This window comes from Phodopus roborovskii, unplaced genomic scaffold (assembly GCF_943737965.1).
Source record: "Phodopus roborovskii unplaced genomic scaffold, PHOROB, whole genome shotgun sequence".
NCBI classification, from domain to species: Eukaryota; Metazoa; Chordata; class Mammalia; order Rodentia; family Cricetidae; genus Phodopus; species Phodopus roborovskii.
This window is the reverse complement of record NW_026126408.1, coordinates 17,294,715-17,316,273: the sequence shown is the minus strand read 5'-3', so window position 1 is coordinate 17,316,273 and position 21,559 is coordinate 17,294,715. Positions and strand designations below refer to the sequence as shown.

General features: G+C 44.1%; 1 protein-coding gene across 5 annotated transcripts in view; it reads right to left on the bottom strand.

The window, feature by feature from the left end:
- The window catches only part of Ltbp1 (latent transforming growth factor beta binding protein 1), a 385,515-nt gene extending 374,913 nt beyond the window's left edge, over positions 1-10,602 (bottom strand). For 2 of the 5 annotated variants that reach the window (XM_051181870.1, XM_051181869.1), the window contains exons 1-2: positions 9,889-10,602; positions 8,877-8,947 (exon numbers count right to left, since the gene is read on the bottom strand). In XM_051181870.1, the coding sequence (XP_051037827.1) occupies positions 8,877-8,947; positions 9,889-10,364 (547 nt within the window). In that variant the 5' untranslated portion in view covers positions 10,365-10,602. The remainder of the gene's footprint in view (positions 1-8,876; positions 8,948-9,888) is intronic. The other 3 variants (XM_051181871.1, XM_051181872.1, XM_051181868.1) reach the window with 2 other exon arrangements.
- Positions 10,603-21,559: the final 10,957 nt, after the last annotated feature.

The window sequence follows — 21,559 nt, the reverse complement described above, 5'->3', positions numbered from 1 at the left end:
GATATCCTTTTTGTTAAAAACAATAAATGCAAATTCATGAAGACCTGGAAGCCATTTTGGAACTGCTGGGTAATAGTACAAGAAATATAGATTCTTATGTCTACAATGGCTTTAAAATTGTTCTATTTTCCATACTCCTTCTTTAGTCATACTTTCCTCTGGTGTCTCTACCTCCTGCTCTCTTGTGTAAGAGGATTCCCCCTTGAGTCATTTCCAAAATCTTTTGAAGTTTTCTCTCCAGCCTCTTGCTTCTCATGTGTAAATAGCAAAGAATCACACGGCTGCAGGAGAGTTGACCTCACCTACTGCAAATGACAACATCTCCTTGCACTCCATCACCCCTTGTACTGGCCAAACACATCTTTTATCTGGACCAGCAGAATCAATAGCATATATTTTAAAACCAACCCACTCATCTTCTCATTTACAAAACACAACATTTCACAAACTGTTTACTGACAGCCTTGCCAACAATATTACTCAAATGCAGCAGAGTGAAAAAAGCCACAGGGAATAGTATAGTTGGCCAAGAGAAGTATTTGGGAATCTAAAATTACAGGGGAAAATCATGCAACATTCATTTTACTTAGTCCCAAATCTCTATCAGATGATGTTGAGCAGAAAGATTCTAAAATTGGCAGGGAGAAAGGAAAAGTCTTCTTAAAAGGTTTGGCTATGCCAGGACAGCCTTACAGGGGGAGGGGATTAACTAGATAAGGTGTGTGCCCTTGACTAGCAGGCATGAGTAGCAACGCCTGGTGGGCCAGGATAAGCACACAGAGCAAAGCAAACAAATGGAGATGATTGTCAAAGGAAGAGAATCAACCAAGAGGAGAAAGCAGAGACCCACAGGGTGCTCTGAAGACTGTATTTCTAACCCACTAACTTACACTTGCCAGTCAATGTAACTCTATGCAACTCAACTAGCAGTGGTGCTATGGCAACCCAAGGGGCCGGAGCACATAAGTAACAGAGAAAACCATGCTTCCCAGGAACCCAACTCTGATCAAGCAACAGACATGCCCAACCAAATACAGAGCCTAGCAAAGGAAAATCACAGCGCTTGAAAACAACAAAGGGTGAGCAGTTATTTTTGTTTTCACCAGAAGAAACAAATAATGTGTGGGCTCCAGGAAGAGACCAGGGAGGGGTAGCCCTGATCAAACCAGAGCAACTGAGAATCCTTGATAGCAAATTGGTTAAGCAGGGACCCTATTCTCCATGCACTTTTCATGCATGGGCTCACACAGCCCCACAGCAGGCCTCCAAATGGTAGTCAGTTAACATCTATTTAGCTGCATAGAGTTAACCTGCCTTGCTCAGGTTCTCAGAGGTTTGCAGTGAGGATGCATAAAGGTCAAGATCAGATCCCTGTACTCCTATGATACAATTGAGCCACATCAGCAAAGATAGAGCTAACTAAATAATTTTCTTAAAAGATGGAAAAGAACACACACAAGTATACTCAAAACTGAGCTAATCCAAGTGTAGAAGATTCCTGCCTTAGAATTTTTTTCTTTAATGTGTAAGTGAGACCCTGGCCTTTCATCACCCACACCCAGTGTCAAACCAATCTCTGGCATTAGCTCCCTTCTGCATCATCATCTCCAAGTGTGAACTATGTCACACTTTGGGGCACTTGTTGGTATTCCCACATCTCTGACTCTATAACAATCATGCCTGCAGTGAACTTTCTAGATAATCATGTTTGAGAATCACTCATCTAGACCTCTGAAAACAGGCCAGAGAAAAAATGGCCAGAGGCATAAACAAATCACCTACAAAGATTGCCTTGTCTCTTGTAACATGCCTAGGAGCAGTGGGAAAGGCACCAAACTAAATCTATAGTCAAGGGCAGCTTGGCAAGAAAGCAATAATGAACTCAAACGCTGAAAGGAAACTTCCAAATGCCCAAGGGGGACCCACTTCTGAGTAGCCCATATCTCCTGCCCCTGTGCACAGTACTCATGGACCTAATTGTGTTCCCCTCTCCCAATACCCCTATCCCAAAAAAAGGTAAGTTGAAATCCTAAATCCTGGTATCTGAGAATTTGAGTTGATTTGAAGGGAGGATCTTTGCTGGGAAAATGGGTGAGAGTAAGTATGAATCTGAGTGGGATTCTTTTTTAGATTTATTTATTTAGTTATTTATTATATGTACAGCGTTCTGCCTGCATGTATGTCTGCACCATGATCTCATTACAGATGTTTGTGAGCCACCATGTGGTTGCTAAGAATTGAACTCAGATCCTCTGGAAGAGCAGCCAGTGCTCTTAGCCTCTGAGCCATCTCTCCAGTCCCGGAGTGGGATTTTTTTATGAAGTGGGAATTTGGACACAATGAAAGGCATAAACAGGATGAGGTCATGTGTAGACACACAAGGAAAAACAGTGACATGCAATGAGAGAGGTCCTTAGACAGAACCAGCCCTGGCAGTCCTTGATTTGAAACTTCTGACCATCAAACCTGTGAGACAGTTTCAGTTGCTCTAAGACATCTAGTTTAGGGTGTGTGGTTTGGTACAATGGAGCACACAAATGCAGTTTAGAAAACCAGGGAGCCAATGAAAATAGTAAAACACTGACTGCAACTACAACACGGCAACAGTTTATTTAGTAAGTAAACTTTATAAATATATAAATTATAAAATATATAACAATAAAATTTATAAACTATGAAATAAATAAAATAATAAATATATTCACAAAGTGTGAAATTAAAAAAAAAAAGCCCTGTAACATCTGAGGTCCTGCAAAAATTTACCTTAAGCACACTTGTTCTTTGAATGACCTAATAGGTTCAAAGGTTAAGAGGGGTGACATAGCCCTCAAGCTCTCAGTCACCCTGGCTCCTTCCTTGCTAGGACTTGGAAGGAAAATGTGCATTTTAAGAAAATATCATCTATATACTGGAATGAGTTTGAGTACATCTGGAATAGTCTCAACAATGAATGACAAAGTCAGAGAGAGCAAAGTCCTATGGCTGCCAAATGTCTTGTGGCAGAGTAGGGAAGCTTCAGCATTGTAGACAAGACAGGCAGCAAGTGCTATGTGCAGACCAGTTGGGGCTGGAAGAGGGCTTCAGTCCGAAGGCTTAAGCGCCACAGCACAAAATTTATGATTCCTAAATGTTTGTTTTAACTAGTGTTGAGAGCACATATTTGACCCAGTGTGAACTTGACCCTGGGGTTCCTCTCCCTTCTCTTCAGTACCTGTACCACATGACAAGATTTTCCAGCCGAGCCTCCCACCCCAGCTCCCTGGACTGGGTCAGGGCCAAGGGCACAGACAGGACAACCCTCCCAGCAGCTGCTATGGTAAACTTTGTGGCAGATGTATTGGCAAAGCAGCTGTCAATGGTCATGGCAGGCCTATGAAAAATGTGTGATCACCATGGGCCACTCTCTCATGCCAGGCTAGTGAACTGAGCCAAAGGGAACAGGAGACAGCCTGAGAGTGACCTCACAGTCACCTACCCTCCACAAGCTACACACACCCTCTGGGATGACGTGATCTGCTGTCTTTCTGACACTGAGGGTACAAATATCCAGATCTCCTCTGCATGGAACTGAGTGAGAATTTCTAGGGTGGATTTTCAGGGTCTTTTTGGGGGGGGCTGCACCCACACACACATATACACCCTGCCCCCACTGCCACAGTATAGGCTGAATGCCAATGGAAAAGCAACGGAATATCAATTTTCTGTTCCTTCCTAAGGAGAGAACAAGTCATTTGATGTGCCATGAGTTCCATGAGTAAAACCAGACTCCACACTCCCTACAGCTGGCTGCATTTCTCCCCTATTCATAGAACCCTGGCACATGGTAAAAACTAAACAGATACCCGTTAAATAAATAAAAGAGCCATGAATGCGTTTACAAAGGGCCTGCAACGTGCCAGGCACCCACTTGAGTCCTGTCTGCCATCGTTCCTCTTCCCTCTGCCTCACCCTGCCAGCCTCACTTCACTCTCCTTGCCTTTATTCTTTTTGTGTTTTCTGTTCCCACATTCGGTCTCCTCATTAGATCTGAACCCGCTGGCAGGGTTTGTCTCTGAGCCACATTAACTCTGGAAAAGCACAAAGGGACAAAAGGGACTGGAAGAAACATTGATGGGGTGGTTTAGACAAAGGGAAGAAACGCAAAAATGAGAAGGGGAAAATGTCACACATCACTCTGAGGACAGTCCCTTAAGCCACAAAAATCCTTCAGTAAATGTCAATGGGAAGAGAACACATGGGATATTATCACTCAATCACTACCAACAATCCCCAGTATTAAACACTAGAAAAACATATCCCATGCTATGAGTACAAACTCCCAGAGACAGAGAGAGAGAAAGGGAAAGAGGGAGAGAGGGAGAGAGGGAGAGAGGGGAGGAAGAAAGCCGGTCTGCCTGCCTGCCTGCCTGCCTGCCTGTCTGTGTGGAAAAGCACCATTAATGTGTAGTTTGGCATCTCCACACAGGGACTGGGTTGCTGGAGCCCCAGGACCACCGTGCTGCCTGCACAGAGACATTCTTTGCCACGTGTGGATCTGCTGCCTGTGTGTCTCTCATCTCTGATTTGCAATTTAAGGTTCACTAAATCTTCCATCTTCAGAAGCATTTGCCCACAGTACATTTAAATTAAGTTTCAATCAACTCAAAGCAATCCAAGCCAGCCCAAAGGAATGCATTGTGTTCTTCACTGAATTAATCAAATAATGAAGACCACAAACACATCCAATCTCCTCTGCACAGATTCTTCTGGCTCAGTTGACATAACCCATGTAAACCCTTTAAATTACCCTTAAAATATGATAACTATTAAATACCATGGGTTATACATTGCAATGCACCCATACATTTTGTGATGTTGACACACACATCAATGGTTTTGGATTCTTGCATAACAAATTACATTCAAGTACAGTTGTTCAAGCTTCACATATTAAGGATAAAAGAGAGAAAGGGAATTGCACATCAATTTATTTTGTCATCTGAATATCACTGCTATTTACTGAAGTAGTTACACTGATGAAAATTGGCGAAAGGATACGGTCAATTCCCACCCATTTTACTAATACTTTAAAGTGCTGTCCCCCAAGGAGCAAGCTTTAACAAAAAGGGAACTAGAGATAATATGTAATGGGGGGGGGGGCGTCTGAGTGTGGGTGTGTGTGTTTGTGTATGTGTGTAAATTCACATGTATGTGTGGGCTTGGGTAAGTGTGAGTTTGCACATGTGTGTATGAGTGCATGCAGAAGCCAAAGGTAGATGTCTTCCTTCTTTGTTTTCTACTGTTTGTTTGTTTGTTTGTTTGTTTGTTGAGATTGTGACTTTCCTAAATCCAGAGCTTACCCATTTGTGTAGACAGTCTAGCCAGCAAGCTCCAAACATCCATCTGTCTCCAGCTCTCCAGAGCTGGAGTCAGGCTCATAGAACCATAGCCAGCTGTAAGTGCCAAAGCTTGGAACCTAGCTCCTCATGTTTCCATAGCAAGTACTTTATTGACTGAGTTATGTCCCCATGCCCCATATTTGGTCTCTTTTACAGCCTTTTCAAAATAAATCACTCAAAGGTACACAACACAATGACTTACAGGAAGACCGAATGAGCATCTCTAGACCAAAATCCCAAATCCAAAACTTTCTGAGTACCAACCAGACACCATAAGTGGAAAATTCCATACCTTACTTCATTGAAACAGTTCAGTCAAAATGCAAGCACACTAAAAATATTGTGTAAATTACCTTCAGGTTATATATAAAGCATATATACAAATGAACTTAATGTTTGAACTTGGGCCCCATCCTTAACAAATCTCAGTATATATAAACTCATATTCAAATAAAATCAAAGTCCCAAACACTCCTTTTGGCCCAAACTTTTAGCCCCAAACATAATAGATACACACTGTAGTAGAAAAAAATCATCCACATGACTTTTTTTTTTTTTAAAGTAATGCATACACAGGGAAAGAAGAGAGTCATGAAACATATAAATGAGAGTTTACTTGACTTGATGCAAAACTAAACTCTAAAAGTCCCTGGTCTTAGCATGGTTTTCACATCCATTCCTTTTCACCTTGACACCTTCAACAATCCAACAGAGGAGCCTGGTTTTAGTTTAGTCATTTCTGTAGAAGAAAGTGTATAATCAGACAGACCAGGTGAATTCCTCAAAGCCACACAAGTCTTCCAAACACCGTCTTCTAAACCTAAGCCTCTCTGGCATCATGCTGCTCATCCGTGAATGCAAGAGGATGGTACCAATGCTAACTCCACTGGTCCTGTCTAAAGACACTGGTTACTTTATCTTTCAGAACACACCTGAAATAAGACTCCCATTAAAAACACCCATCTCTGGACCAGAGAGATGACTCTGTAGTTAAGAACACTTGATTCTCTTCCAGAGGACTTGGGTTCACCCACATTGAGCTACTTACAACTAACTACCTTGTAACCCAAGAAGATCTGACACTCCCCCCCACCCCACCCCCATCCCTGTGTGTGTGTGTGTGTGTGTGTGAGAGAGAGAGAGAGAGTGTATCACTATAAAATAAGCACATAAGTAAAAACATTAGCTTTAAAAAAATAAAAGCACTCATCTCATAAATGCTACACTTTGAATGGTATGCTCAGCTGCCTGGGCTCTGCTTCAACAACATTCCTGGAAGAAGTTGTGATTGGAGTTTTTAGCAGTGGTCAGAAAAGCATGAGGAAGGACAGTGGTGCTGAACTGTCTAGATTCAGTGTCACCTACAGCCCCCTCCCCAGTCATAAGGCAAATCTACCCCAGAGCCAGAAGTGTATGTCACAGGTATCATGAGATGAACACAGTACAGCCGCTTCCTCCAGGTCCAACCATAACTGTGCAGCACTAACTCTCTCAGAGACCCACAAATGGCCAGTGACCCCTCTTTCTGGACCTGCAGGGAGCAGAACCAACTACACAGAGGCAGATATGTGTTCTTGCCTACCTGGCCTGGAGAAGCAGGAAGCCATGATTCAAATGTTCACTACCAAGAGAGTCTCTTTCTAGGGCTTCTTGGGACTCCTGAGCCCCCAGAAAAAGGGGACCTTTGGAGATACCCCTTTTCAGAAAAGGCATTCTGCTACTTGCCAAGAAATTTTCATGAAACCTTAGAGCACACACCAACAGGCTCTATTGATTTGTATGTGTCTGGGGGTGAGTGTGTGAGTGTCTGTGTGAGTGGACATGTGTACCAGTACATGTGCATGTGTATGCTATACATGTAGAGACCACAGGTCAACCCTGAATGTCATTCCGCAGAAGCTTTTCACCTTGTTTTTCGAGACAGGACCCCCTCATTGGCCTGGAACTTACCAACTAGGTCAGTCAGTGAGGTTAGACTAGCCAGTGAGCTCCAGGGATCTTTGCCTCCCAGCTTTTTAAGACAGGATCTAGGGATCAAACTCAGGCCTTTATGCTTGCATAGCAAACACTTCACCAAGTAAGCTATCTCCCCAACACCTTGACTGTATGTTCAATCTTTACATAGCAATATGTCACTGCCTCGGTGCTGTCATGGAGGGTTACCCACCATGCTACAGGCTGAACCTGTCATAGCAGATCTGAGGTAGATGCATTTACTAAGAGAAGCAATCATAACACATGATAACATTGCTGCCACATCTGTCAGTTCTATCAAGTGTAATCTAAGAAGTTAAGAACATAAAAGTAGATCTAGGTATTGATGGCACACACCTTTAATCTCAGTGCTCAGGAGGCAGGGGTAGGCAGATCTCTGTGAGTTCCAGGCCAGCCTGAGATATATATATATATATATATATATATATATATATATATATATATATATATATATATGACTTACAATGCCTACAAGCCAAAACATTTCTGATCTAGCTGAAGTTTGGCCCTCCAGAGATCTTTAAGTCAGCCATTACTCCTTGATCATAGCCAAAATCCTAAAACACAGAGATGGGTCCTTGACATCCACTTAAAACCCTTCTGTTTACCTCATAAACTAAAGGGATTTGTCAACAAACAAAGTCACCAGAGTGATTACATCAAGTTTTTACTCACCCATCAGTATCATAAAACCCAAACTAATATGCAAGGCACACTGCTGAGTTTTAGTTACAGAGCATATGTCAATAGCAGCTGAGATTTTGAACTCCAGTTCACATAATAATAGCTCAAGCTCTACAAAGAGAACATCTAAAAATGCTTACTTTAGGGGCTAGGCATGGTTCAGTAGTTAAGAGCACTGACTGCTCTTGCCGAGGGCCTGGGTTCAGGTCCCAGCACCCACATGATGGCAAATAACCATCTATAACTCTAGTTCTGGGGAATCTGACACCCTCTTCTGGCCTTTACATATAGTAGGCACAAGCATGGAACACAGACATACACTCAGGTAAAACACCCATACAAACAATTTTTAAAAAATAATAATAAAAATGTTAATGTTTACTTTTCCTAGGATAAAAGTATTTTTTTTTTATTCTCAGCTAACTTGTTGAGGGGCCCTCAATATACATTTAGCTTCATCTTTAACTTTACAATGTTTCTAAGGAATATTCTTCAGTGTTCTCATATCTATCAGTATTGTTAATAAAAATAATACCATTAATTGATGGGAGATGTCATTCTATGATGAACTCCTGGGGTGAGTGCAGAGAAATCTTGGATAACATAATGCTGGTAGACCCTCATAACCCAGTCCTTCCCTGATGGTTATACAGGCTGCAGATGGACTGAATTTCAGATTTCGACTTCCAAAGAGCAGCGCCTGCCTCTTCAAGAGATCCCTGTAGAATCCTCTCACCCCATCCTGCCCCCCCACACACACACACACATACAGCCCAACCTGGCCCATTGTGAAAGAATGCTGTGAGTTCAATAACTTACGTTTGGTGCACCTCTGAGAGCCAGGAGCCTTACTCCAGCCATGGCAACACTGACCTCCACAGACGTTGATTCTGAAATAAAACGAGACCCCTGAGTCCAGTGATGCTCCCTTCCCAAGAACTCAAGCTTTCAGAGCATTCCTGAGAAGCCAATCTCTTGCCTCCACATTCCTTGAAGAGTACTCAGGATGCCCAACCCAAAGCTACCCAAGTGAAAAGGTAAGGGACCATTCACCTGAGAAAGATGGAGGAGCCAAAAGGACACTGCATACCAAAGACAGAGAATAAAAATCCAATTTAATGGTCGTCTTAACCCTCAAATTAAGAGTCAAATGTAGTCTGCATATTCTCTGGGCTCACTTGGCTTCAGAGAGAAACACCCCCAAAAAAATGTAAAGAAAAGTGAGGTCACCCCCCCCAGGAGATCCAGCCCTGTAGCAGGAGAAAAGACAAATGTCCAAATTAAGTAGCCCCCATCCCAACTTGTGATTGATGGGGAGAAGAAAGCAGTGGGATGCCAAATCACAAACTTTCCAAGCCCCTCTGCTGTCCATGCCAAGAGTGTCACTAACCCCAACCCCTACCATGGTAGGACTACCGACCCCACAGGTGCCAGGAAACTCAAGTCTACAATTACCAGGATGCCCAAGGAGAGCTGGATCTTTAAAGCCAACTTTCACTCACAATCCCTTTTTCATTAGGTAAACAAAAATAAAAACCCAGTTGCAAGGAGTTTAATTGATGCCTTGGGATTAAGCTCTAGTGACTTCATGTTTACGCCCATAGTCCGGGAGCAGTAGGGTTTGTGCACAGGAGGTTACGCCCCGGGAAGAAATAAATGTCTTTTGTGTTTCCCCAGCAGCTCCAAAACAATGCACTCGGAGTTAAACTCCAGTAAAAGTAAGCGGGCTTCCCTAGCTCTCGCCCCTTCCCGCAGCGCCCCCGGTGGGGAGGAGACAGTCCCCGGGTCCTGGCGAGTCCCCGCGCGCGAGGAGGGCAGAGCGTGGGCTTACCCCTGCAACTGCTGCTTCTGCTGAACCTGCAGCCTGGAGCCCCCGACGCTCTGGGTGTCCTGCTGCACTTTGGAGCGCAAGACTTGCCTGCCATGTTTGGCAAAGCGTGTGATTGCGGGCTGAGCACCGGCCTTAGAGTGGAATTGCCGGCCCGGCGCCCCTGGACGCGCTGGCTCGGGTGGCAGCGGTGATCGCAGCCCCGGCAGGGCCGCACCGCCAGGCTGACTGGTGCGCCGGGTCCGCTCGGCTGGGGGCCCCGCCGAGGAGCGGCTGGAGGTGGCCGATGAGCTGCGGCTGTACCTGGCGTCCAGAGCGACGTTGAAGGTCCGTGGGGGCCCAGCCAGAGGTAAGGATCCCGCCGCCAGCCCCGGGCCCGGGCGCACCACGTACGTGATCCTCCGCACTCGGCCGTGCGCAGACCACGCTAGCAGCCCTGCCCAGAACAGGAGTCCCCACCTGAGCCAGGCTCCCGCCATCACGGGCAGTCTCCGGCCGCGCGGCTCGTCCTGCCCCGGTGCCCTCGCTCCGTATCCCCGAGAACTCAGCGGAAAGTCCGGACGCAGCGGGGTGGAGGCCGACTGGGTGGCCGCAGTGGAAGGAGCTTTGCGGGCGGCTGAACGGCAGCGGACCCCAGCCGGCAGCGGTGGCGAGCAGGGGGCGGGAGTTGGGGTGGGGAGTAGGGGAGGGGCGCGGGCTGCGCAAGGTGAGGGTCCCCCTGGCTCAGCAGGGGTGTCGCGGGGTGCCGCCGGGGGTGCCACAGGCGCCGACCCGCGAAGAGGGGAAAGGAGGATCGTGAGCGTTGGACGCGCGGAGGCAGCCCCGGCTGCAAAGTGTTTTAAAAGTTTCTTCTCCCTGGTGGAGCCGTGTGTCAGATCTGAACAGCCAATCTGCAGCAGACGTGACGTCAGGCAGCAAATCCTAATTGGGGAAAGCTAGAGATGAGCTGGAGAATGAGCCACCACCCTCCACATCCAGAGATTGGGACTATGGGTCGGGCGGACTGAGGTCCCTGCTCCCCGAGTTCTTGGTCCCCAATCCCAGGAGAAGACAAAGGGCTCGGCAAGGTAGCCGAATGGCACTTTCCTAGCAACCTATACATTCGGGCTATACAGTTGGAAGCTCAAGCACTTTTTTTTACCTGAATATGCTCGGATACTGTCGGCAGGAGTTGGATTAAAACACTAGGTCGGGCCCCAGAAAAGGCTATCCGAAGTAGGTTTAGCTGTCCATTGGAAAGTGATTAGAGTTATTAGACCGAAGGATGGTTGTCTTTAGGATGATTCCCGTTGACTTGGTGGTACCCTGCTTCAGGCATTGGAGAATCGATAACGCAGGGAGGGCAGCAGGGGGCGCATGTGTTGATGAAAAAATGGCAGAGGCTGCCCTGGTCCTTGTAGAGTGGAACTTGTAGGTGTGTGTGTGTGTGTGTGTGTGTGTGTGTGTGTGTGTGTGTGTGTGTGTGTGTGTGTGTGTGTCTGTCTGTCTGTCTGTCTGTCTGTCTGTCTGTCTGTCTGTGGTTGGGGGTGTGAAAGAGAGTTTTGGAGAAAACCAGGAAATTACATCTTTACTGCTAAAACATCTGAATTAAAAGAATGTTATCAACAGAATGCATGCTTTTAAATGCCTGAAATCACAAGTCCATTATAATAGCTGTATACTTTTTTTAAAAAGTCTGGAGAAATATCTCAGTGACTAAGTGCACTAGCTGCTCTTTCAGAGGACCTAGATTGGATTCCCAGCACCCACATGTTGGTTCACAACCACCTATAACTCCAGTTCCATGGGATTTGATGCCCACTTCTGACCTCTAGATGCCCATACACATATGCAGACAAAACAGACAAAAATTTTAAAGTATAAACTAAGAAGGGTCTTTTCCCGGGCTTTGGTTTTCTCTTGTATTAATTATTATGATTATCTTGAATTTGCTTGCTTTCTATGCATCAGCCTGAGACAACTGGTAGCAAGTGATAATGATTTAAGAAATACTGATGATGAAAAAAATTTTCAAGTTGAGGAATCTCTTGACCTACTTTTCTCTGTGTCTTGCAGAAATAGTGGCAAGTGTTTGATTTGAGAAGACTGGGCCTCAAGCCCAGCTGCCAGAACACCCACTTCCTTCCAGAACACTTCACTGTCTCAGAGTCACTGTCATCCAAGAATTACACCTGGGCCCCAGCCTAAAATGATTATCAGTTAATACAGGGCACAGGCATTTCACCTCTACTCTCAGAAGCCCTACTTCCTCAACACATGCCAATGGGGTGAAAAGTCCCTTCCAGTCCTACCAGCTTGTCCCTCTGTGCAAGGTAATTCCAATTCAACCTCAGATGGAGGTCAAAGTGAACCATAGCCAGGAAGAGGGTTAAGATGCTGTCTCATGTCTGCACCTTTGGGTTCTGTGTGAAACATAGAAGACTAGGGAACAAATGCCTATCTGCAGCCTGCTAAGTCAAAGGCATAAAGACACAGAGCATCCTTGTATCTATCTGGAGCTACAAAGTATCCCAAGGCACAACGCCTTTGTGTCTGATTGGGGAAACAAGATCTAAATAAAGCATTAAATGAAGATAAACAACTGAATTAAGTAAATTCAGCCTAGAGAAAAATAACAGAAATCTCACAAGGCAGGATTTGATTTCCACGGTCCTATATCACAGAATAGCCGATAATTCTTTGTCATATTGTGAACAATTCACACACACACACACAAAAAAAAAAAAAACCACCACACATGTTTCCTAACTGCAATGAAGATATGAAGATTTTGGGTGTCATATAGGGGTCTTCCTAAGTAGGCAGTTGCAGTGGACAGGGACTGGGGAGGAAGTATGAGGCAAAGCTGAGAGCATTTTGACAAGAGAGACCACAGTGTGGGAAGTGAGGAAGAGAGTTGCCAAGGAAGGTCAGAAACGACCCAGGACAGCATCACCATCAAGAAGTCTTCAGTAGTCTTCAGTAGTGAATGGGTCTCCAAGGACCAGGATGGCTGGGTGACATATGCCAATGCTGCTTCCAGCACAGGAGAAGCAGCTGTCTGCAGAGGTCACAGCTTGGAGCACTCTCAGGACCTAGCCTTGCTACTTTGAACAAGTCATTCCACCTGTCTAGATTTCTGTTTCTAGATAATGTGGGACTCTGCTTGGAATCACTGTATTTGCAATGAAACTGGCTTTTACTCAATTCTGTGGCTCCACAGGAAAGTGTTTCCTGGGGAGATAACTCAGAAGGGAAGAGCACCTGCTGTGCAACCACAAGGACCTGAGTTCAAATCCCCAGCACCCACACAAAAGCAGAAGATGGTCGAAAGAGCTTGCAACCCCAGCACTGTAGAGAAGGAGGAAGGGGAAAAAAGTAATGCTGGATGTTGCTGGCCATCAGCCTGGCTCCAGATTCAGTGAGAGACACTGTCTCAAGGAAATAAGGCAGAAATGAAAAACCGGACATCCAATGTCCTCCCCTGGTCTTTGAACCAGCATAAAGATAAGTGCACACACACACACACACACACATACACACACACACACCAGTTACATATACCATGCACACACCAAAAAGAAAAAATTATAAATGTTTTCTACCATTGAAAATATACAATGCAATCTTTTCTCTCGACAGCAGTGGGGGGGGAGCATTTCTGATGCATCTTTATTCAATTTATAACCTCCCATGTAAGTAATCTCTAGTGGGAATGTTCATACCATCCCTAGGAGCCCATACACATGCTAGAGCATATATGTGTCTACACGACCATAAATATACAGATATATACATGAGCAAGCAGCCTCACTTGGGAGCTTCTGGCAGATGCCAGCAAAGTCAGTTTTCCATACAAGTCTCTTGTTATTTACATAACTAGCAAGATAATCCTTAAGAATTGCGCTATGTTCCATATGTAATATCACACGAGATCCCTGCTCATCTCAAATACTGAACACACTATTAATCCTGAAAGTGAAAGCCCAGTTTCTGTCAGCCATTGAAATCAACCTTTGTCAAGTTTCAACCAAGCTCAATGCCACAGTCCCTGGACCCAAACCCCCCTAGGGTTTAGGGTCCATTTATATTGGCAGTACACAAGTTCCTTGTTCAAAAACCAAGCCTTTACAGATCTCATAAAACTTCTTGGACTTCAGATGGTTTTCAGAAAACAATACTCAGATGAGCTAAGTGTAAATGAATTAGAAAAGAGGATTGTGTTTCCCATTAAAACCCATGGGGTTGAAGATTAGGGAAGAAAGAGAGGCTGGCAAATGCCAAACATTTCAAAGCACTTTGAGGCCATTAGTCAAATTCAGAATGCAGCCACCTTCCCTCATCTCCTCATTTTATAAGTTTTGTAATTGAAAAGCTTTTCCTACATTTAGGATTAGCTACAAATCAAATTTTGTGGCTGCCTATGATTAAAAAAAAAAAAGAAAAAAAAAGCTCCCACAGCCACATGTGTTTTCTCCAGCCAAGGATTTCATGAAGCCCCCAACTCTGCCCTTTCTAGTCTCATCAAGAAATTCCTAGAAAAAGAAAAGGAGAGACCAAGGGACAGCTGTTGAAAAGTCATGAGTCTGTACTCAATGTGAAGAGGGAAATTGAAGGACAGAGGAAGGGGAATGTGATGCTACAATCTACATGAGTGTCTTCCAAGGGCCTGTCTTAAAGTCTTGGTCCCCCGTGTTTCAAGGGGGCAATGGAACCTTAAGCAGAAGCAGGTTTGCCAGAAGTCTATGTGTCATTGGGGGGGTGTGGATTCAAGAGGGATTATGGGACCATGATATTTTCCCATTGCTCTTTTTACTTCCCAAGTCACCAGGTGAGAAGTTTGTTTTGCCATGAACCCCTGCCATGATGTGCTGTCTCAGGAGAGACCAAGAGAAATCATGGCCTGGAACTTCCAAATCCATAAACTAAACAAGTCTTTCACTTGTAAGTTTATTATCCAAGGTATTTCATTAGAACAACAAAACAGAGCTGAATGGTACAAGAAAGAGAGATGGTTTGACAGGAAAAGAAACATAATACAGGAATAGGCACGCGAGCATAGTAGGGGAAGGCAAGAGACCAGGGAATGAAGATGTCACAGACAGAGATAAATGAAGATGAAGGGGAAACAACTGAGAGGACAAATGAAAACCTAAGAGCTGTGATGCATGCCTATGAGCCCAGCACTTTAGGAAAATAGCAAAGCAGAGGGAGAGAGAGAGAACAACTCTAGGAGGGAGGGGGAGAGGGAGGGAGGGAGGGAGGGAGGACCTGTGAGCATGACCTCTCAGGATGCTGGCTCTCATTCTGGAAGCCATTTCTGGCCAGTTCTGACCTGATCAGCTCATCAACCCAAACTTATACGGTGTGGCTGGCTGCCTTGCACCTCACACAAAGCAGAAGAGACTTGTAATTTCACTCCTTGCATACATAACCTAGGAGGCAGAGAGGGAATCATCAAGTCCAGATAGATCCCAAATAAGTACCTAACGTTACTGCATGGAAAATAAGATTCACTGGGACACAGTATAGGTCAAATGATGTTTATTCGTGGAAAAATCACTTACACCTGAAACAAATGACTGCCGGTCCCAGCTCCAAGTATGACACCGGACCAGGAAGCAAGAGAGCTAGCTGGGGTCCAGACCTAACCTCTCCACAGGTCATGTCCACACCTGTGCCCACGCCCCAATGGGCGTGGTCAGTGCAACAGGTGCAAGCAGGGTGGATATCTCACTACATAACTTGTTCTCACAATCCTCTTTCATGTACTGTAAACTGTTCTATCAGAAACCAGGAGTGAAGGCCAAGCATTGAGACACACACCTGTAATCTGGGGAGGCCAAGGCAGAAGAATCAGTTCAAGACCAGCCTGAGCTGCACTGTGAAACAGCCTCAAAAAGATTTAAAAGCGGGGAGGAAAAGATTAGAAGTGTGTAACTTCCTCCCCCATACCTGGCTCAGGTTCAGTAAGAAATAACATGAAGTTGCACAGACAAAGAAGTTAGAATCTGTGTGCTGAGCTATGTTACCAAGACGAAGACAGGTCTGCCTTGAAAAGGAACACAGTGGAGGCAGCAGTAAGACCTGGGATTCTCAGCACTCCCCTCCCCTCCCTTCCCTTCCCTTAAAGCTCCTTTAGTTGATGTTTAATAAATGTTTGTTGACTATCCACTAGGGTCTTAAACTTGCCAAAACTGAGAGATCTGCCCGCCATCACGATGAGCAAATATGTGGTGGAAAAAATGGGCGAGAAAGAGAAGTGGTGCGGTTCATGTTCTGTGGAAAGGGGCAGAGCTGGAGACCTGAGCGCCCTGAGGAAATGGCTGATACGAGTTGCTGCACTGCCAGCTGAGGCCACATGATGTCTGGGCCTGTGTAGTGAGGAATCCTTGGGTGAGCATGGCAAGTGTGACTGCACTCCTAAGTGAATGTGTATTGTTTGGCGTGGGCATAGCCATGTCAGAGAACAAGGTCTCAGACCCACAGGAAATTAGCAAAGCCTTCCTGGGGTCCACATAAAAGTATTTAGGAATGATTGAGCAATATATGCAAAATTTAGAAACTGCAGCTTTCTCATTCTGAATGATTACAGACTGAGACAGCCTACTGGGACAACCCACATCCCCCCGTGTCTTGCTATAATTCCCAATTGCCACATAATCTGTGCCATACCATCAGAGTATGCATAGTCCACTCTCAGCTTTTCTGTGTATATGCCTGTGTTTCTGTCCTTTCTTCATTCCCTCACCATCCCAAGCTAAACAGGACATCATAATTTTTTACTTCAAAGAGAGGCTTCTCTAGTTAAGGCTGAGAATACCATTTGTCTGTGAGCATAAATATAATTAATTACAAGGTAGTTTGGTGCTGTGCCAATTTAACTAAGCTACATTATTAGAGTCTTGCTTATAGCCTATTACTTTCCCAGACATGAGTTATGTTGTTGTTGTTGGTTGGTTGGTTGTTAGTTGTTGGTTTGTTTTGTTTTGTTTTTTTAATCAGAATATATTCTACCATAAATGCATCCTTTCTTGTGGAAAGGGCCTGAAGTCCAATCACAGAGTAGTTGGTTACTACTATAACTGTCATGCCACTATCACACAGTTGGGCACATTCTGTCTGGTGTGTTGGTTCTGTGTTGTTTTAAGCTTACAGCCAGGTATGATTATCAAAACCTTTTCTCCCCAATAGCCCGTGTAGTTCATTCTGGTGCTAAGAAAGCTACCCAGCTTCCATTTCAGTTTGAGCATGGTTTCTCTATATCTTGTAATCAACGTGTGTGTGCTGTCTTCAGTAACAGGGTCTTGTCATCTACTTCACATGGACAACCAATAGGGAATATAGGGCTTTCCTGACCAACAACTCTAAACGCATTGTCCCACATCTGACACTGGGATTTTTATTTAATAATCCATAATTTCTATATGCCACCTTGTCCAGTCTTTCAGGGTGTGGCTCTATAAACACACACACACAAACACACACACACACACACCCACACACACATATATATACAAATATATATTTTTCAAGTTATGATTTAAAAATTGGATTACAACATAGTATTTCTATATGACTTGTCCATAGATCCTTTTATTTTGTTACCCTCCCCTCCATCTCTTTTACCTATGTCTCCCATGTCCCTATTTAAACCTTTCCACCCAGTATTTCACTTCTTTCTTTCCATATTACCTATGTTCGACCATCTCCCCGCCTTCAAGGGATATCACCACCCCATGGCTTGTTCCTAGTTTTCTCACTTCTGAAGGTACTTCAAGTTAAACACAACAAACTAGAAGTTTGAAGCTAGTGTCCATACAATGAGGAACATGAGGCACTTGTCTTTCTGGATTTGGGATATCTCACTCTGGATAATTATTTCTATCTCTATCCATCCACTTTCGTATTTCCTAATTTTGTTTTTCTTTGCAGCTGAATAAAATTCAATTGTGCAATGGATAATTTTCATTATCCATCCATCAGCTGATGGACTTCTAGGCTGATTCCATTTCCTAGTTCCTGCAAACAGAGCAACAATGAATATGGATAAGCATGTGCCTCTATAGTAGGATATGGTACAGACTGTTTATATTACCTCTATTTCCAGACTTTTGAGGAACCTCTGCACTGATTTCCATAGTTACCACTCCAGTTTCCACCCCCCACCAACAGTAAATAAGGTTCCCATTTCCCTTCATCCTTGTCAGCATTTGTTGTTGTTGTCTCTTGATGACAACTTTTCTGACTGGGTGACATGTAATCTCAAAGTGGTTTTTTTTTTTTTTTTTTTTTTTTTATGCTGATCAGCCATTTACATTTCTTCTGTTGAAAACTCTGGCTAGATCTACAGCTCATTTTGTAATTGGGTTCTTTGTTGTCTTGGTACTTTTTTTTTTTTTTTGTTCTTTGTGTATTCTAGATATTAATCCTCTCTGGATTATAGAACTGATGAAGAACTACTCTTATTCTGTGGACCATCCCTTGACTCAATCAACTATTTGCTTGCTTGCTGTACAGAAGTTTTTCCAGCTTCACAGAGCTCTCATTTTTCAATGATTGGTCTTAATTCTGAGTGAATAATGCCCTCCTTAGGAAGTTCTTACCTGAGCCTATATACTGTAGCATGTTCCCTATCATTTCTTCTTATTCAAAACTCTTCAGCATTAAATATGAAGCTATGTAATTAAATGACATCCCGTGTAATTTTATTGACATCTTTCATTAATATCCACCAAGCCTCATTGTGCCAATGAGGCAGTAAAAAAGGAAACTGTGGATCGCTGAGATGGCTCAGCAGGTGAAAGCACTTGCTGCAAGCCTGGAAAGAGCTGACTCACACAAGTTGTCATCCACACACACATATACTGTGACATGTTTGCATATCTGGACCATATGGGTGTGCACACACTCAGGCACATACACAAAAAACATTATAAATTTTTTAAATGGGTTGTTCCTGTGTCAAGGGGGGGGGGACACGACACAAAAAACATTGGATATACCCCAAACTGAGATGCATTTCAACTATGAAAGCTACAAAAACATGTGTCTTTTGATTAGACAAAGTCCTTCAATTTGTTTTTAATTTCATTTTGGAATCTCTGTTTTAAATAACTCTTCTGTATCATTTCATATAATCCATGGGATTTCCCCAGTTTTGCTCATTAAATGAGAGTTCAAAGATGCTCAGACAGCTGGAAGATTGCCTGGTTAACTGCCAGGTGGGTAAATAATATTCTCTAAACTAGACACAGTCACTTATAAACGGTGACCCTGTTTAAAAAGGAATTCAGGCTTCACTTTGTTCGGTGCTCACCAGGTTGTTGAGTTACTGCAATTGTTTGTTTGAAATTTCAAGCCATTAGTAATATGAATTATCTCCATAATTTCTTTTATTGGCAGTTAAAAAAAAAATCATGCAGTATCATCAGAATGTGATGTCACTTAAATTTAGCTATTGAGGGTGGGAAAGAAGACCTGAGTTGTGGGAGAGGAAACTATAGACATTGAGAATTCATCTATAACCCCGCCACTGGGGAGGGAGGTGAAGATAGGCAAGATCCTTGGTGCTGGCTGGCCAGCAAGCCTGACCTACTTCACAAGCTCCAAGCCAAGAAGAGAGCTAGTCTCAAAAAACAAAAAGAAGAAAAAGGAATAAAAGGTGGATGGGACCTGAGGAATAATACTCAAGATTATCTCCTGACCACCACACACATATTTAGGCATGTGTACCTGCACACACATGAACACTTGACAATTTTTTCATAATGTATTCTTTGCCTCCCATCAGACTGATGAAGGTGTTAAATAAAGGGGAAAAGCAGTCAGAAGAAAAAGAAAGAAAGGTAGCATCCACATCAATTGCAATGTTGCTGCATTTCGAAGACTCCACTTTTTCAGGCTAGTTTTGACCTACTCTTTGGTCTGTCTCAACTACATTTCCGCATCAATTTTTCCTTCTCTTTGAAAGAAAACCAAGACCCTGACACTCTAAGAGTGAGTAGAAACACCAGGCCCTGCCTCCTGCCTCCAAACTCCCCCTCCTCTTACTCTCTCAGATGCCCATCCCCCTCCATGGAGTCCTCTTCCTCAGAAGACAACCTAAACCCTTTGAGCTACTTCTCTTTCTTCCCTCTCAACTCAGTGCCTTCCATCCAAGCACGGACACGTAACATGGACGTTAAGAAACCCTTCCTGCCAATGACAACTTTATTTTCATATTCTTGGTTTCAGTGAGAGTTAAAGCAGGTCACAGGTATCAGCAGCTGAGATCTGGCTAGGACGCGGACATGTCTGTCACAAGCTGTCTTGCGTTCAGGGCCACACCATTCTTTCTTCAACATAACTCGTTCCCAGTGAACCAAGCAGTGATTCTCTGTCGGATGCAGAAAGTTCCCTAACCCTGAACTTGAAAAGCGGTTTGAGAAGTTCTGTACAAAGAATCTGGTTGAAGTTGGCTCGGAAAATGCTTATAGGGACAGAACTCCCTCATTCAAACACTCACCGGTTTTATAGCATCCTTTTTGTTGCCTTCTTAGTTTGTCCTATTAGCAGAGACCAGGACGGTCTCTGTGAATGGAACTAGTAAAACCCACAGTAACAGTAACGTGGGGGAACAGAGGCGTGTGCAGAAGTAGCTCCTACCCCCAAAGACACCCCAGCCTGGCTTGCTAAACAGAGAGCTGAGACCAGTAAAACCAGCCCAGTGTCTGGAGTCCTTCAGATTTCCTGGTTTTAAAACTCTAGTTTAAAAAGCTGCTGCTGAGAAGGATCGGATTACACGAGCCAGCTGCCAGCAACTTCACACTTAACCCTTTTCCGGCCGCCTGACGCCTGGACCACAGTGCACTTCTCTTAGAAATAACACCACCTCCTCCTATTCCCCGGTGCCTTCTTCCCCATATATGAGTAACTGTCCAAGGCCCCAGGTGAAGCCGCTTGCACCCACAGTGATTTCCATGCCTCAGCTTCATGTCTGGAGGCCTGTGTAGAGGGCGACACAGGCCTGGTGTGTCATAGATCCACTGCAACACAGTACGTGATTCATGGGGAATGCCGAGTGTAATTAAATAAGCAAGGGCCCTGACCCTTCACATTCACAATAGCAGCAGGTAGTCCAGCCAGTAGGAAACTGAGGGCCATTCTTGTTTCAAAACCAAGAGACGATGAATACATTGACTCCCTCATTTAGTCAATGCTTCATTCATACCTTTTTTTCTTTATTTCTATTTGTTTTAGGTGCCATCTGTGCTGGAGATGAACCTATAGTTGCACTCTACTACTGTACTTCCTCTACTCATTTCTTCCTTGTGTTCTTTTGATTTGTTTGGGGTGCTTTTGGTTTTTTGTTTGTTTGTTTTTGTTTTTTGTTTTGAGACATGATCTTCCTAAGAAGCCCAGACCAGCCTTGTATTCATGTCCCACCCCCACTCTGCCCCTGCTTCCTGAGCTTTGGGACTACAGGTATGTACCTGGGAGTCAATAGCCACTTTTGAGGAACTTTTTTTTTAACTGTGAATGAGGAAAATATTTGAGATTTTTTTTCTTAAGATCCATTACTGACAAGATCCAAGGCTTCTGTCTAAGATTTCAGGAAATTATATTTGAAATAGCTGGGGAAGAATGCCTTCTTGCAGCAAATTCTATAGGAGCCTGTGTGCAAGCATCTGCAGAATGTGGATATACAATAATC